General features: G+C 38.5%; 1 protein-coding gene across 2 annotated transcripts in view; it reads left to right on the plus strand.

Annotated features, from left to right (window-relative positions):
• LOC137184080 (vitamin D3 receptor A) overlaps positions 1 to 19,017 on the plus strand; it is a 95,526-nt gene that overhangs the window by 66,217 nt on the left and 10,292 nt on the right. For both annotated transcript variants that reach the window (XM_067591413.1, XM_067591414.1), the window contains 5 exons: positions 10,096 to 10,280; positions 13,087 to 13,186; positions 15,202 to 15,379; positions 17,675 to 17,826; positions 18,471 to 18,587. In XM_067591413.1, coding sequence (XP_067447514.1) covers positions 10,096 to 10,280; positions 13,087 to 13,186; positions 15,202 to 15,379; positions 17,675 to 17,826; positions 18,471 to 18,587 — 732 coding nt within the window. The remainder of the gene's footprint in view (positions 1 to 10,095; positions 10,281 to 13,086; positions 13,187 to 15,201; positions 15,380 to 17,674; positions 17,827 to 18,470; positions 18,588 to 19,017) is intronic.

Genomic DNA, 19,017 nt, shown 5'->3' on the forward strand with positions numbered 1-19,017 from the left:
TGAACCATATGGCACACTGAGGCTTGGGTCAAATAGTAACTGCAAATAACAGGTAGTGTGTTGTAATCCTGCTTTTATCCTACAAGATGGGTCTATTATCACTGCAGTTTAGATGTTGTTAATTGAAAACATTTGGTTGAAATTGCATTGTCTTATTTGCTTGAAAGGCTGTTTGACAATCCTTTGCTCTTAATCCTTTTGGTTATTCATACAGTACCAGGGAGTAATACGAGTAGAAAGGCCTCTGAAGGGAGAATGAGACATCACTTCACCCTTTGTTAACACAAAATGACACGTTGTCACAACTGGTTCATAATAACTAACATAGAGGGGGGACTTTCTTTTGTATGTTGACAAATCACATTATCCAGTAGTTATTACATAAGCAGCCCTGCATGCCTCTTTTTTCATTGTAAAATAGTGAGGAAGTACCATTTTTCTCTCATAGCAGGGTTGCAAGTCAGTTTCAACAAACTAACCCACCAGTGGGAGCACTGCATCATCCTAGCCATGTCAAGTTTTAGATGACAAGAAGGGAATGAGAGAGAGGGAAGGAAGCTGTGGGTTAAAGTCCTTTTCAACAATGGCTCTCTGTCTTCAAAGAGACACACAATGGTCTGGCCCACATTTCATTCACAAATAGACTGTGCGCTTGTGTGTGTGTGTGTTAGTGTATGTGTTAGTGTATGTGTTTGTGTGTGTGTGTGTGTGTGTTTGTGTATGGGTGTGTGTGTGTGAAACAGAGATGATGGGTTCAGACTGAAAACAACCATGTTAACCACAAATAGCCCCGTGACACTGGAGTGTCTGTACTTCATTGAGAAAAGATGAGGGCAAAGCAAGCGGGAGGAGAGAGAGACTCTTATCAGTATAAATTAGTTTGTTTCTTTGTTTCTCACAGCCAGTATACAGGTTCATGGGGTGAAGGAAGGCCACTGCACTTACTGTAGAGTATTATAGGCGCCCTGCCTAATATCGCTACTTTGTCTATGTACTCTGTACAGCTTATACAAAAGCTGAGCATTTCTGCAATAATAAACTTAAAATAAAGAATCCTGCATCAGTGCTCTCTGTAATTGCAAAGGTTGAATCAGGCTGAAAAGAAATATAGCAGAATGATACAGTAGCTAATTAGCGTTTGACATTAAAAGCATAATTCACATAATTAACTCCTGTTGCAGTCGTCTGATGAATGCAGGTACTGTATGTGTTTGGTGTCTAATTTGAGTCAAAATGTTACATGCTACATATCCACAGGTTACATTCATTAAATCTTGTGCAACAAGCACAAGGCAGCTTTAAAATAAGCATGCATACATCTGTGCTCTCATTCGCATTAAACTGGTCATTTATATCCTGGTACTCTCAACAGCTTCAGTTTATGCAGTGCACATCACTTTTGGAGACAGTGGTATCTACTGGATGCATGCAATCTTGTTAATCATTCTAGTAAAACCACCATGTAGAATAAAGGAAATTAATCAGATTATTTCAGAAATTTGCTGGCATGGCTGTGGTGATTTTGGCAGACTCATGCACTTGATATGGCTTTGCCCTGATGTAAAGTGGTTATTAAAGATGTAATTCTTTTACTTTCATCCATATTAAATGTACACATTCCCTTCAACCAGCAGTATGTTTACTATGAAAACAACTATAGAATGTAAAATCAAATTATTATTATTACATCTGCATGTAGCTGTAAGATAGTCTTGATGAACTGGAAAATACAGAAGATGAACAGTTACAGTGTGTCTAACTGGTTCTAAGAGTATATAGATTTAGTAGCAATAGAGCAAGCAGCTCATATCCTCCAACTGGACAAAATGAACAGTGGTCACATATAATCAACAACGAACACAAGAAAGAGCTATAGGCTTACTGTATAGAATGTATGATTTGATTTATGAAAAATGAGCATGTTTGTTATTGTATAAAACCATTCTTTGTGATGAATTTTCAAATATTTCTATATGTTGTGTTACTGTCTGCAAAAATCAGAAAACTTTAAATAAAAATAAAGTAAAAAAAAAATTAGACTTGAACAAATTTTATTTCTAAAATGTTTATTTTTGTTATTTATTGTAGAATGTTAACTGCAAATGTTGTACTTACAACATGTGGATCATTCCACATAAATAATGCATCATTAGACACAAAAAAACATGTCAACCTTTAGAATGTATAGACACATGGATTTAATTTGAAGTGAGTCAAGTACTAAAAGTTCACTTCCACTCACTGTGTGTAGATTAGGTCTTGTGCATTTGCTCATGACCTGGCCCGGGTGACATTCTTTTTTCCTAGGAAACATATATAAATCAAGTTTAGGTTCAATAGGTCATGGTTGAGCCAGGAAAAAGCCCGTGTATCCATATCATTGTGTCTGCTTTGTGTATGTGCATCCTTGTTTTGTTCTGTGAGTGAGTTTGATTGTGTGGATAAAATAACACAGCTAATGTGCTCAAGTAATTACTACATACTACATGCTACAATACATGCTTAGGCCAGGATGAAGGTGTGGCAGTGAGCATTGATTGGTGGGAAGCTTAAAGCCTCACAATAACTGTAGTGTGTTTTTTTTTCTAAGCTGGAGTTTGGTCTGAACATAGAGCACATACACATTAGGGGTGCACAATTCAGGAAATCTCACGATTCGATTCAATTCCGATTCTTGGGATCACGATTCGATTCAATTCCGATTCTTGGGATCATGATTCGATTCACTATCGATTCGTGATTCAAAACGATTCAAGATTCAAAATAGATTTGATTCGCAATTCTAAATCAATTCTCAATACATTCATAGATTTGATTCTAGATTGATGTTTTGAGTAACTCTTTCCATTTGACTGCAGTAGACACTTTTATAGGTCTCAAATAAAGAAGATCACTGAATCAAATGTAAACATTTGCTACTCAATGTCAACCCTGCGTAAGATTTATTTTCCTTCAGTCCACTTAGTCAACAGGAAACCAAAGCGGCCCTGAGACAAAGGGTCAAATGAATACTTATCACAAAAATAAAAATGATTGCAAAGATAAACTGCTTAGTGCAAAACCAAATAATAACTTAAATTCATACTTCAAATAACAAAATCAAATAAACAATAGCTGCCCGTTACATTTAGCTGCAAAGTGCAACCAAGAAAATTGATTAGATTGGTCAAATTGATCACTATAAGCAGATGATTATTATAACCGATTTAGTTTCTATTTCTTAATTTCTCATGCAGAGAACTATCTTATTGACATTTGTATATTTATTACATGAATATAAAGTAATGAAACGGGCAGTTTGGCTATTTACTGAATTTTATTGACTGTTTCAATATACAGAACTGTTGTTTCAAACACTTGTCACTGCTGCATCTCGTTGGCTTGTTTTTGGCAGTTTGTCATAAGCTCCAAGGAGACTAGGTTTTTTACTGAGAGAAAATGACTTTCTCATTCCAATCATCAGGTAACCAGCTAGCAGCAGATGGTTGTGCGTTAAGCTGCGGGGGTGGGGGCAGCAGTGAGAAAGTTGAACCATAATCAACTTTTGGAGAAATGCAACCTGTAATGCTGTACAACCCTCCGATGAGGGAAGACAAAAACAGTACTAGAAAGAGGGGAGGACATTTGTTTTCGTTTGATTAAAAAGTAAAGTTAGTCTTTGCTGACAGCTTCCCAACTCATTTTAAAAAAGACGAGAGAGAGCGAGAGAAGCAGTGGACGAGCAAGCTAGAGTGGATGAGGAGAGGGAGCGGTGGTAACGTTAGTGAGGAAGCTGGTGAATCAGATCAATAAAACATTATTTTCTGACTGTTACAGATAAATAAGCCCACAACTGCACAAACCTGCGGAGGTGCGCCGCAACACCTGATAATGGCATTAGTCTTGTCAAGCTCCTTCTTCCCTTCGAGATAGTAAAATCCAAAATATGTTCAAATGATTGCCTTCATTGCTGATTGAGCAGGTTGTATTTGTTTTCTGTCAAGAGCTCCATTGCTCGTGGTCTCTCCATGACATACACTTCACTTCCTTCTTGCCCCCAGAGTTGGGCCTGGGTGAAAACCCGTGTGACATCATTGCGCCATCTATGGGATTTAGCGAGCTAACTTATGTCAGGAAAAAATGGAAAACAGCGTCGTGGCAAGACTGAAAAATGTGAATCGATTCTTGGAATTTCTGAATCAATTCTGAATTGGCAGATATAGAATCGCGATTCTTATGTGAATCGATTTTTTGAGCACCCCTGATACACATACATACCAGCATGTGATGCTGATAAATAAGACACATGTCTTTGCATATGTTGTTGTTTGTGTTTGTCATTGGGGAGTATGCCTTTGGTCCTGTGACCGGTTTAAGTTGCTCATATGACAGACTACTGACATGTTGTTTTCATGGAAAACAGTCACTTATTTGTGTGTTTAATAAAAGCAATCTTGGTATCTTTTGACTGCACTGACACATGCAGCAAGCTTGGAAAGGGACTTTTGTCTGTATCCTGAAGAAATGTAGGCTATATTGTATTTTAATTGTAGTACAGTATCTTTTGACACTGGTGGCATATGTGTACTCATACTAAAATACTGCAACTTTTTTTTAAAAGACTTTGCTTAAAACAGAATAATTAGAAAAAGATTTATATCATTGTTTCCGAGTGGCTTCTTGAAAGAGATTACATTTTCATTAAAATTTCCTAATGCACAGTTGATAAGACTAAACAAATAATCCATTGCTATTAGTAGTATACTAGTATATCTAGTATTAATGGACCTAATATTTCTAGTAGTACTCATACGCTGTCCTCTTTTTATATTTGCAGCATTGTCTAAGCTTCACAAGCATTCAGATTAGAGCTGTGTGTGTGTGTGTGTGTGTGTGTGTGTGTGTGTGTGTGTGTGTGTGTGTGTGTGTGTGTGTGTGTGTCTTCTGTGAGTTGTGCCAGCTGAGTGCAGAGTAAACACCCCTACGCTGTCCTTGTTTGACAAAGGTTAGAGAGATGCCAGGAAAATACCCCCCCAATTGTGTGTGTGAGTGTATTTGCATGCTTGCTATGTTTCTATGTTTGTGTGGGTGTGTATCTAACAGGATTAGAATCACAGGAGGGTTTCTGAAATGTTTCAGCCTTTAGATGATTGAATTCCCGCACTCAGTGTCTTTCAGTGGCAAAGCGTCTCCTGCAGTGCTGCCCTCCATTTGCCTCCCTCATTCATATTCTTCATTCTCTCTGAGTCTTTTGTATTCTGTCTCTCTAACAACCTTTACACCTGAATTACCAGAAGTGCCAGATGTTCAAATTGTAGTTAGATGGACCAAAACATGTCAGAGGTAGGTGTATGTGCATCCAAAAACAAAGCTTTTAGCAGCAAATTAATTGCACATGAAGAAGGATCCTGAAGTATTTATTCATAAGAAGCAGGTGCATTACTGGTTAGACTAAAGCCTACATAAATTAAAGAGGTTTTTTCAATTTTATCACACCAAAAAAACTGAATAGAAACAATCTAGTTTCACCTAATGTTTATACCCCACATCATCCTGGCAACACACACATTTCCATGGTGATCTGTTGATAAGCCATTTTGCATCACACTCAGTATGTGTGGACGCCCTGACGCCTGACTGACCTAAATTTACTTCTTGAAGATCACACCCCCGGAGCAATAGTGGAAAAATATTGGCCACACACCAAATCCAGCCAGACACCAAATCACCAAATCTGAGTAAGCACCCTCCAATGTGTTTAGCTGGTCGGCCGGCCTTTTAATGAGTAAGCCTGCTGTGAACCTTGGGCCTCCACAACTTTCCCTCTTTGCCAGTGTCTCTGGCATTACTGGTGCTGACCAAACCCTTATTTTTTATCAACACCCTCTCACCACCCCTTCACTGTTTGTCTGTTTCTTCCTTTCTTTCTTTCTTTCTTTGCTCCTCTCTGCCATGCAGGGCACCACATCACCACATTCAATCAGTCGCTTTCCAAACAGCAAACTTTCTTTTGGTAAACTACTCTGTGTCTGCCAAGTGCTGTGGGGTGGTCAAGATGTTCCTTTGATGGTCTGTTGTTTTTTGTGGACTCCTGCCTTAATGATGCCATCCAGGGCTCAAAATTGGCTGGAGACTGACTGGTTCAATCATGTCCCGGACTTAGAATAGTTGCTTTGACGGCCTGTGCCAAACTTTGACCAAACTGTGCCTATTCATGATTGGTTTTCGTGCTGCATACTTGGATGTCCTCACCACAAGGAGTGGTTCTAGGCAGTCTGCTCTTGGCATGGGACTGGATGGACATTGGAGAGCAGCCAAAGCCTAATTAATGACGGTGGGTTAAAAGAGATGAAAGCCAAGTAAATCCTTTGGTTAGCTAAGCAGTCCAATTCATTCAGCTGCCTTTTTAAGCCTGTGTAGCCAAACTGTTGTTGTTGTTGTTGTCTGCATCACCACATCATGCGGTTATGTAACGCCACTTCTGTGGTTGCAATCCAGGGTGCAATCACTGAAAATCTACTTCAAATATAGTTGTTTACAGCCTACAGCCTCCAGGAAAACAACCAGTATTTAGTATGAAGAGCATGATCTGAGCACTATTTCATTTAGTCATCCATGCTAACTCATTGGTCTCTTAAATGAACAGTTACTGTGAAGGAAGTATGTATTTATTTGGTTTATTTATCCCTTTGATCCAAATACAGTATGTGCTGACCATTGCATACAAAAACTAGCTAAAAGATGTTGCTTGCCACTTGATAACATATTCACAGACGAAGAGTACTAGGAGGTTTCACGTAAACCAGAATTTGCCGTTTAAGATATTACTGTATCATAAAAACGGCTAATTGAGAGCAGGTTGTTCAAACTTTGAAAAAGTAATAGTGTAAGGATATGAGAGCACTTAGCTCGTATTTAGGCTACATAAACAAGGTCTCTATCTCTGTAAAATGGGAAACCCCAGACCCATAAACCTAAACAAATAGCATCATCTGATCTGATCATCAAGCTAAATTTGATGTCTATAAAATATGAATAGTGAGACAGTTTTTCTGTAGCTGCCAGGCTGTCAGACTTACCATCGTATCTGCGTGCTTTGTGACCTCATGGCTCTGGGCCTGTCTCTTTTTGGCAACCGCAGTCTGTCTGGCAGTCGTGCTGTCTGTCAGTCGGTCTGCACAGTTTAGCGCTTCATGGGTAATCGGTCAGTGTGGCAGAGTCAAAAGGATAATATGGGCCGAGGCATTCAGGGGTCAGCACATTACTCCAGCAGTGACTACAGTGACCCACAGAGCCAGGTTCCAGACCTGCATGACAAGAATAACTGTAAAATACCACTGAAGTAGTTAATTGTCTGTAATGTTATTGAATTGGGCCATTTCTTTGTTCCCTGCGTGCTATTATTAGGGTGCCACATTATGAAGAAGAAAAGCCATGTGTAATTAACTTGTTGCAGTCATGATATGAAATGTGTAGCAAATATCTTTTTTTTGGTTCAGTAGTAAATATTTGCTCTAAATGTATTCTGTGCCATTTGCCTGGTGTGTTATTATCTCTTTATTCTCTGTATAATTTTCTGTGTGTGCTGGGAAGCTTGCAATGTGTTCCTATTGTTGTCAGCAGTGTAATGCTGATGACATAACACACTCACTGCTTCTTTCTCCGGGCTTAACAGAAACGTCATGCTCTGAAGCATATAGTAAACAAACACACCTGAATACAATGTACTGCATGCATTAGTGACTAGTGCAAACAGTATGTGAAATTTTCACATATACAGTGTATGCTAGTGGGTGTGTTTGTTCAGTTTGTTCTTTTAAAATGAGCATTTACAGACACATACAGTACATACATGATTTGCATTTTTTTTCTTTTTATTTAAGTCCTAAGCAGATGCATGAGGCCCCACCTGCATACTCCAGGAAACCACGCTATGATATGTATGACGTTATATAACTTCATTAAAACAGTGACAGTGATATAGTCTTAAAATGTGTTTCAGTCTAAGTAAAACTGGCTCTATTTACAGAATAGGAGTAGTAGTAAGAAATGTAACACAAAAAGATTTTTCCAGACCACCTCATTACAGATGTCACATCCTCACAGTGAACATTTGTGCCTCCTGTTTTTCATTTTATAAAATCTCTTCAGGCTCTACTTGTAATCCAAGGTTTCCTGTTTCACACCTTCAATAGCCACTCTGCAACAAACATCCAGATGTTGGTCCCTCAACCTCTCTTCTACTGAGAGATATCTAACTTTTAAAAGAAAAATATTGTGCTGCAGGTATTGTGTGTAGTTCTCATATTTAACTGAATCATAATAGTATACAGAATACAATGGTGTAATGCCTGTCTGACTGTTGAAAATAGCCTCCCCATACCAGTGTGATTTGGAGCAGTCAGAGCAATGGCAGCTGCTCAGTTAAGGGTTGGGTAGATCTCTGAGGGCTCTGAGATACCAGCTATTAAAGAGACTCTGCACTATGAGTCAAAATTAAAATTTTAAAAGGCCAATAGACTGAGGTGCTGTTGCTAATGCGACTGAGTGCTGCTATATTCATTCACGCATGGCGCCCCACTGCAGCAGAACTTCCAGAACTCAAGTGCATAAGAGTGCCTTATTTATCACCGCTTGGCTGCAGTCATTCTGTCAGTCACACAGTGTTTTGACAGCAGGGTTCTGTTCTGTTATTTGCTGCAACAAGCTAATATTGATGTGTGAAGCTATAGGACTTGTTGACACTACCTCCTGGATAAACCTCACAATTACAGGCGTTTTTATGTGGAGGCAGTGGTAGGCCTTTACTGTAATGCCACTTCAGGAAATGCCAGTGAGGTTAGCTAACGTTGCAGAAAGTTGATTTTTATTGTTGTTGTTGTTTTTTTAAAAGATGCAGACATTTTTAAGCATTGTTAGGGAGCCAGTTTGAAAAAATGCAAGAACAAAATACATTTTATCTCAAAATACAATATGTTTTATTATGGCGAACAGAGTCAGAGTCAAATATATAAGTACTGTACTTAAATGCACAGTATTCATTCTTCGGTTTAATCTGTTAATCTGTTGCAATCTGTAATGAAGAACAACTGTTGCGAATATAAAATTATGGAGCAATTTAATGCTCTAGGATGTGTGGAAGTGGCATGCAATTCCTAAAAGATCCACTCATGTTGTCAAACCTAAAAAAAAGTCACTATAAACAGTATGTCTAATCCATTCTACCGTCCTCACTCTATGATGCAGTCTCTACTCCTGCAGCATGAATAAGGCAAAAGGCACTTAAACTTCCAACACCCGCTGCATCAGCCATATGAAAAGACAGCAGACATGACAGGTCTTTTCTGTGTACCTACCTGAAGAAATGTATGGTTCATGTAACCCGGGATGGAAAAATATATGTAGCTTACATTACAGCTCCTTCACTTAGTGTTGAAAGCAAACTATAACATCCCTTTTTAAAACATAAGTGTCATTGAGGTACAACAGAAGAACTACTTAGCTTTTGTTTTTGGTCACAACTTCATTTTGTACTCTTTTATTCTTGGGCCTCATTATGCAATCCATTTATCTATTTTGGCCCAAATTACCTGCTAAAATGAAGTGAAAATTATCTCCTGAAGTTTTTCTGTGTGTGTACTGTGAGTGTGGTGTCACTAGACTATGTGGCACTAAGTGTGTGGACCTGTGCATGTGTTTACTTTCACTAAATTAGAAACAGTGAGCAGAGCCCAGATCAATTACAATCGAGTGATACTTGGACTGATAATGGAGTTACCTCTTGATTAAATCTAAGACTTGTTTTCAACTTTCTTTCTTTTGGTTCTTTTTTGATGGATTCAAACTAGTAAAAATTCTCATTTCAAAATATTCAATTATTGCATTGATACTAATACAAGTCATTCATATGTTGAACACATAGTGATGGATGAACAGTTTATGGCATGTGGTTTGTTGTGTTGATTGTAAACACAAATTACATGATTTTCTTGTGTGTGTATCTTTCATTCTTTCATCAGTTTCTATTAGTATTTGTGAATGTTTATGCTGCTGAGATTTTTTGTCCGTTTATGTCAAGATATTTTAATATATTGTCTCTCTTATTTTGTATTCCAGTCATCCTGACAGATGAGGAGGTTCAGAGAAAGAAGGAAATGATATTGAAGAGGAAGGAGGAGGAGGCAGCCAGGGAGGCAATGAGGCCACGGCTGAATGATGAGCAGGCTCGCATCATCTCCAGCCTGGTGGAAGCTCACCACAAGACCTACGATGCCTCCTATTCTGACTTCTCCCGCTTTAGGGTTAGTCAAGTACAAAGTTTCTTCCTTTACCAAATCCACGCTCTCATTATCATTGGCACAAAATGTGTTCTTCATTATGAATATGGGTGGAGTAGGTTTTGATGTTACAGAGGGAGGGTCCCCTGATGCATGGTATCAAGCAATAGCGCTAAATTGTCCAGTAAAAGTCTGATACAGAAACCTGTGTAAACTAAAATGGGTTTCTGTGTCTTAAACAACTGATGTTTAAACAAAAAACTTAATAATAGGATAACATCTGCTGTGGTTTACCACAACACTACAAGCCTTGGCATTCTCTCTTTAAGTTTGTACCCATGACTATAATTGGCTAAAGTAGGCTACAATTATAGCTAGAACACCAAAAAAGGCTTCACTATGTTCTTTAGTGTGGTATCCTCTTGTATCTTCATGTCACTGAAGACTAGAACCTCCAGGGGTCGCTATATTGCTATATACCTAAAACCGCCAACTGGTAAAAAATGTACCCCTGCGCCTGGCTACCACATTTCTAATACTAAAAAATTTACTCTGTCATTGCATTAAAGTCAGGAAATGAGTTTGTTTAATCATCACCTGTGTTTTGGTCCTCTTGTTTTACAATTTATAAGTAACTTTAAGAGCACTAATCGCTTTGCAGGCCGTCAGTATAAATCAGTCTAAAATGACACTGAAAATGTGTATTAGAAGGAAATATTTGCATATTTGGGTGGTGTGACATTGTTATAGAATGATATTCATCACATAATGAGATAAACCATGTTATTTAAATTACCAAAGTAGCCTAAAAACGGCTAAAGGACAATAATTAGCCACAATAACAATAAACAACCACCGCACTTATGGGTGATTTAATGTTGCAACAAAATCACCATGACAAAGTCAAGCACACAATTTCACCTAATCAATTATTAATTTAGGTATTTCAACAATGTGTGAATAAGAGAACATCACCAAGAAACTTAAGGTAACCATTAGATATTTTTTATTTATATCATAGCGCAAATATTTATTTCATTTTTGGTTCCATTAATAAAACAGAGTAAGACAACGGGCAAGTTAGGCTAAATAGCCTATAAACATATATAATAAACAATAATATGGCAAAACAAAAATGAATGAATGATCAATGAACTAAAAATAAGTGTTACACAATGAATGTTTGTAAGTAGGCTGAATCATCTTCATTTGAACACTACGTGTCCTTAAAACACACTTTGAGCAGACATTCAGCATCTTGACTTTGCATTTTTACCACACAGGTCATTACAGGTCATTCTCCTCTGCTCTTTTTATAATTTAATTATGACTTGACATAGTTGTCAGATCACGCACTCCAGTGAATGCCGTTGTGTAGCAACTTAGACGGTCTAAACATAAACCACTTGAAAATAAATGCATTTCATATACGGGTAACTTTTACCCGGTTGAGGTTATAGGTATAAATGCATGTGTTTTTAATGTGGTTTCATCTTCACTACTTTTAACAATAGGGGGTGCTGTACAACATTATTTTAGGAAAAGTCAGACTAGGCGACATGAATATTTTATTAAAACATAGTAACGTACAACTGAAAAACCGCCACGGGTAAATTTTACCCCGATCACATGAATCACACACTGTACACACTGCTAGAATTGGTAGTGACAGCCAGATTTATGAATGAGTGGTATTTCAACATATGTGTAGTGCGTTTGTGGAGAAGTGCAGGGACTTCAATGTGTATGTACAAGTAATGAGAGTCAGCACCACCCCTTTGATCTTGAGATAGCTGTAAATAATGTCTGTAACCACAGTCATATTTACTTCAGACCAACACGTCAGCTACCACTGCCTGTGTGTGTTTTCAATATACTTGACACCAGTAACACGAGTCACCAAAGGCATTTAACCACCCGCCAGAGGCGTCGTATTTTCTTCCTTCACGTCACGAACTTGATCCTTTTAGACGGCGTTCTCTCTAACGACCACAACAATTGGGTCTTCCAGTAAATGAGATGGAGGATACAGATTGGAATGGAACGTCTGAGAAAGTCTCCCAACACTTCTCCCTCTCTCTGTGATTTATTGGTGTCAAGTGGGATTCTAGCACACACTGTGCAGACAGCCACAACCACACTCAAAATACAGCTTTTTTTTCCCTCGGATATTAAGTTGTGGCTGTCACTTTGAACTGAATGTGAACCTAACAAAATTAGGTAGTCAATTAATCCTAAAAAAAATGTGCTGTGTAAATGATCAGTAACGGTTGTCTTTAAGATAAATAACATGGATGCAGACTTAATGAGGTCTTAGCAGAGGCGATAAATTGATATTTTCATTAAAAACAGACATTGATATAGCTACATTATATTATTGTCATAGCTACATTACATTGATCTTTGTTTAAACATACAAATAAACCCACACACATTCGGATTAGAAAATTTGTTATTTTGCTAGAAGGTTACAAATGTTTAAATAGTGCATTTGTGCATTTCATTAGGTTTACTGACAACCTTTATGTAGCCGACTAAAACAGTAAGTGAAGTTCTTAATTCTAGAGCTTGTTTCACAGAGCAGGATCACTCAAAGAAAAAAAAAGAGGAGTAGTAGAGTAAAAAAAGAACAGTTCCAGGTTTTACTCAGCAGAGATTTCCTGGTAACTTGCTAACTCTGCTTGTTGAAACAGTCTCCTGGTGTGGTGATTATTTGCACTTGTACATTATTTGATTCTTCACCACCCTGAAGGAGCCTAGCAGTGCACTGAGTTGTGAATTTACTACAGTGAGGATATTAATGTCTGAATTTCTCTCTGTGTGTTTGCAGCCTCCAGTGCGTGAAGGCCCAGTAACACGCAGTGCCAGCAGAGCCGCCTCCCTTCACTCTTTGTCTGATGCCTCCTCTGACTCATTCAACCACTCACCTGGTGAGCTGCACAAACAAGACCTTCTCCTACCATCCTTGTTCCCTTTCATGCTTCAAGGTTAATTCGACCAAGAACATAACCATGAAGAGATCTATTAATTTAAAAACACAAGCAAAAATAAGCAGTAACTCTACACCCACTGTTTGCCTCTGCTGTCATTTAACATTCACTCTTTTCTCAGCAAGGTTCCTCAATTCAGAAACATGCATACATGAACTCATGACATAATAATAAATTGCTGCTTCATTTTGTATGAATTGCTAAGATATTTGTGTATTTATCTTTCTACAGTAGAAGTAGCAGTAGTGCACATCCTTGTTGCTGCTCTTAGTTAGTATTGAAAAGGTTGAGTCAGATATCCAACTTTGAGTGTTAGTCTGCACCAACATGCCAAGATAAAGGGAGTGATGAGTGCAATTTGAAATAGGAAAAACATTTGTTCCTTTCTTTAAATTCTGTTTAATGTGGAGCAGAGCATCATATCCTCAGGTCTGAAAATGTCATTTAAATGCTTTTAAAATGAGTTTCATACCAAGAAATTTCATGTTAGTTTCACCATGTTATTAGTATTTGTACTCATCTAAATTTGGTTTTAATGTAGATTTAGTTTCCTTTTTCTTATGTTGCTTATTTTATATTCAAAACTTCAGCTTAATAACAGTTGTGAGTCGACCCAAGGAGGAGTAGTCACCAAGGTAGAAGCTAATGGGAATGCTAGTAAAGAAATTAGTTATGTTAAATTTGAAATAGGGTGTTTTTAATGTTTAGTTTTCCTTTCTTAAAGTACTACATACAAACTGTATACACTCAATATTCAGTAGTCATGGCTGTGATTTCTTCCTGCTGTCTTACCTTGTTTTTCTATATATAGAAATGGTCTGCCAATGCCTACACTGGTATTTTTGCTTGTTGTTATTGTCATTTTTTTGAGTGTCTTCAAATGCTTCATATCCTTGAAAATCTATACAACCTAAGCTAAAAGGTTATGTAAGTCCATGAACCATAATTGATAAAAGTATTGAAATCATGTATATTTTTTTTTCCCATCAAATTTTATTAAATAAACATACAAATCATATTGATCCAAAAATGTATGAATGTAAAACATGAACAGAATATTTCTTAACACTCACATACGTGCAAAGGCATTTTGACCATTTCATCTTCATCCTAGATAATCTTAAAATGCTTTATATCCCTAAAATCTGTACAACTCTAACCTACCCTGACCTTGAAAAGGGGTGGTGTTGTCTGCTGATGCTCACAGGATGTTGTGAAAGATGGTGGCAGACGCTGTATCCTCTGTTGTGAAGTGCTCGGGTGCTGTGCCTCCGGGTGGTCCTCTGTTACTCCTTCATCTCCAGTGGGGCTAAAACAAAAATGAATGAAAATGATATCAAAAAAATAGAATAGAAATAACATCAAACTAAAAATATAATCCTTTCCCAAGCAGGAACTCTCATTCTGCACACACACACGCCACAGCCACAAAAAAGTTGGATCACACTTGTCTCTAGGAGTTCACCTATTAGCATCAAACAAGTCTTTTCCTCGCCGTCAAGACAAAAAAAAAAAAAAAACGCTTATGTGCTCAAAAATACACTGACAGAAACAATGCTCAAAACTACTGTCCTGTTCCTCTCTGCTCCTCTGGAGTTGTTACCATGTTTCGCACCGCACGTAACTTAACATAGTGTCGTCATCAACTTGCGACACAAGCATACAACATGATGATACAAAAGACAGAAGCCTTAGCTTTCAGCTGCCAAAAGAATGAATGCTCTAGCTATTATGGTTTTTATTTTAGATCAATTTAAACAGGATTATGCAAACAACAAGCCAGTTCAGGGCCGCCCACGGGAGGCCCATTTTCATAGGGTAAACCTCTCACCGGCTCTTTGCTATTTCTGTATGTTTAAAATGCTTCCTTTTAATCACTTACTTACTCTGCCCCTCCCCTCTGCTTGCTTTCCTCCTCTGTCCTTTTCTTGTCTCCTAATCCCCTCCTCAAACAGAGTCGGTGGACACCAAGATGAACTTCAGCAACCTGTTAATGATGTACCAGGACGGTGCTAGTAGTCCAGACTCCAGTGAGGAGGACACAAAGCTTTCCATGCTGCCCCACCTGGCTGACCTGGTCTCCTACAGCATCCAGAAGGTCATAGGGTTTGCCAAGATGATCCCAGGCTTCAGGTACAAACTAAATGCACTGCAATAATAGTTTAGTATAGGTAGATTTTGAGGTATCAGAACAGGGTAGCAGCATGCATTGCTGTATGGCTGCTATTGTTTGTCTTGTATGATAATAACTGTAATAAATTTCAGCTCTGCAATGTTGATTAGACAAAACAAGCTATTTAAATATCACATTTGGCTCTTGCCATTTGGTTATGGACATTTTTCACAAATTTCTGACATTTTTCAGACAGAAGGATTGTTCCATTAGTTGACAGAATATTGGCAGATGGATGATGGATAAGGAAAATAATTGTTAGTTCCAGCCCTACTTTAATTCTGTTATTGTACTTGTACATCGAAATTCTTTGGACACACAGCAGACCACTGAGGCTGACCTGTACCTGTAGGTCAGTGGAAAGACCTTTGACTTGGATAACAATATATGTTATAATCCTCTGGTGCCAGAAATACTGGCCATGTTGAAAATTAAACTTTATTACTCCTGCAGCTATCTGCTGTTTTACTGAGTTCTGGTAATGATTTGTTGACTGGTAAAATTTTGCTGCGTCCAACCGGTAGCACGTACACAAAGGCTAGCTGCCTGAATGAGCTCCCCACCCACATGCAGGGCACATTGATTTGCTGCCTTTGCTGCCTACGTGTATGCAGGATGTTATTGGATAAGGCGAGATGCTATTATCACTCCCAAACAAACAAGCTCTTCCAAGAATACGCTGGAACAGGCTGTAGCTTCATAAACACACGCTGAGTGAGCTGAGAAATAAGTTTATGAATGTATGCACACACAGAGACAACATAATAAAAGAATAGAGATGACATATCTGCCATATGGCTATAATGCATATGTGTGTGTTTGGATTCATGTTGTGAAACACAGAGATGAACACATAGTAACTGTTGATGTGCAGATAGCTTTATATTTATATACATTTATTCCTTATGCTGGCCCTGTTGCAGTGTGTCATGGGTATATTATTCAAATATTTAGAGATGTGTGTTGTTAGTTTTTTTATGGGAATATGAGAGTCTGAGATTTCTTTGTTTATCTATAATATGCTGCAAAAACATGACAACCTGGAGCTGTATACAGATCTATGCATTGACTAGAAGGTTTTAGACATTTTCTTATCCTGGACCTTTAGATGAACTGAGCTCTGATGTCCAACCCCCACAGTACCCTTGGGCTTTAACTTGTTCAGCTGAATGTGTGCTCCCTCATTGATTTCCACCTTACTTTCTCAGTGAATAAAAGCTGTAGGAATTTCATCATTCAACAGCCTTTTGAGTAGGAAATTCAGATCTTGGCATCAACAAATTTTCTTGAGAGGAAATTGTCAACACTGCCTCTGTCTATTTGCTAAACAATTTCTTAGTTCTGAGTATTTGGAAAACACAATCTTTTCTATTTGAAAGTATCACGACTTTCAATCAATAACTCATATAGTGTAACACTTCAGTAATTCAAGCTATATAAATGTTTTCCTTGGAAAAACTGGTGCAATTTGTCCGGAAGAAATTATGACTGATAGGGCACTCTGTTTAGCACAATAGCTAAGAAATGATTGAGATCAAACAGGTGGATAACTGAAAGGAGGCGCCACTTCTTGCAGTGTGTATGTGCAGTAAACATTTGGTGTAACATAGGGGTCTTGAGTGTTTGAGGTGGGGTTTGCTGAAGACACACGATGTCTGCATGTGCAGTGTGTGTGTGTGTGTGCTTTTGTGGCCACACAAAGCCTGGGTTTGGAAACTCTGTTGCTACAGTAACCAAATAATACATTCCTTGTGCACACTGCGCTTATCAGGCTCCCTCATGAACGCACGCACACACACAGGCACACGCATTTGCATGTGTAGGTGGGTAAGTAGAACTTTCTGACAGATAAATACCTGTTATCTGTTAAATGGATCTTGTTGTAGGATGGAACAATGTGGTATGTGTGTGTGTTGAGAATGAGAATGTTCTGGGGACATTTTATCTGGAGTGGTCATTTTACCGGTGTGTTCAGTGAATTTTCATCCCACTTATTTTGCACCACTTCAACTGCTAAGTGTTTTTACAGATTGTGTTTACTTGCCACACACAGCCAAGGGAGACAACTTGACAGACATTTGCTGTAGCAAGCTATCAGCACACACCCACCATCATATGTGTAACAGTCCAGATTGATTTCAGAACTTACCACAAACTCCCTTGGATCTCACATTTTTTCTCCAGTGTCCATCTGCTTTGCTGTTGTCTCTGTACAACCAACTCATACTGAATCTGTGACTGTATGTGTGTTCCAGAGAGCTGACAGCAGAAGACCAAATCGCTCTGTTGAAGTCGAGTGCCATTGAGATCATTATGCTGCGTTCTAACCAGTCCTTCAGTCTTGAGGACATGTCCTGGAGCTGTGGAGGACCTGACTTCAAATACTGCATCAATGATGTTACAAAGGGTCGGTTGCATCTCACTGTCTTCGTACCACAGTGAAACTAATGAAACAGGATTAGTGGCTCTGTGTCATGAATTTTAACTGCTGTACATTAACACATGAGCAGCATGTTTAGACTCTGATACACATGACTACACACACAGCACTTAAGAGGCCTTGCTTATTGATTACACATGCTCTCAATTCACACACTCCTCATCTCTCATGCATACCCGATGCTCTGGAAGTTTCCGTTAAATTTAGAGTGCCACACTGATAAAAAAATGTGACTGTGAACACAAGCACACACACACAAGGACAGAAAAATGCTCATCGTGGCAGCTTTCACCCCCCACTATATATAACAAGGATCACCCACACACTGCTTTTCTACGCACACTTGCACATTACTATGAGGTTTCAACTTCAGGTATTTTCATGGAGGCAATAAAGCAGCCACAAACACACATTCAGTGCTTATTCACTCACACGTGCAGGACAGGAAGTAATGTTCTCTGTCCGCAATGCATAAATACACATAGAGAGAAACAATTTTTCTTTGAAGCCCACTGCTGTATAAAGGGTGTTTTCATTTATAAATCAAGCCTAAGTACAAGAAAATGTAACGGACTGCAGTATTAACAGTACATTTCTGTCGTCCTGTGTAGCGGGTCACACTCTGGAGCTGTTGGAGCCACTGGTGAAGTTCCAGGTTGGTCTCAAGAAACTCAACCTGCATGAGGAAGAACACGTACTGCTCATGGCCATCTGCCTGCTCTCCCCAGGTACTGCTAACGATGTGTTTGTGTGTGTGTGTGTGTGTGTGTGTTTGTGTCTTCATACTGTAGGTGTATTAACAGCTGAGCCACGCTTTTCATGGCAAAGTATTCCATTCAGTACATAAAGTGTTAAGTTGCAGCACAGTGTCAGAAATGAATGTTTATCAGTTTTCAGTGACAGTGAATGAACATAATCACTGAATGAGGCCATCCAGCAACAAGGCCACCTCAAGAATAGATAATACGGACCCATTCACTATCTAAAACATTCAAAGACTGTGTGCTTAACAACATTATTCCACTGCTGTTTAGTTATAAGCACCTCTGAAATGAATAAAATTAAGAGTAGTTCCAAGGTAGAAGCAAGACTCTTTGCAAAAACACCGTCAACTGGAACACTGGTGTCTTTACCCATTTCAACCCAATTTAAGCAATT

This window comes from Thunnus thynnus, chromosome 6 (genome assembly GCF_963924715.1).
Source record: "Thunnus thynnus chromosome 6, fThuThy2.1, whole genome shotgun sequence".
In the NCBI taxonomy this organism is placed as follows: Eukaryota; Metazoa; Chordata; class Actinopteri; order Scombriformes; family Scombridae; genus Thunnus; species Thunnus thynnus.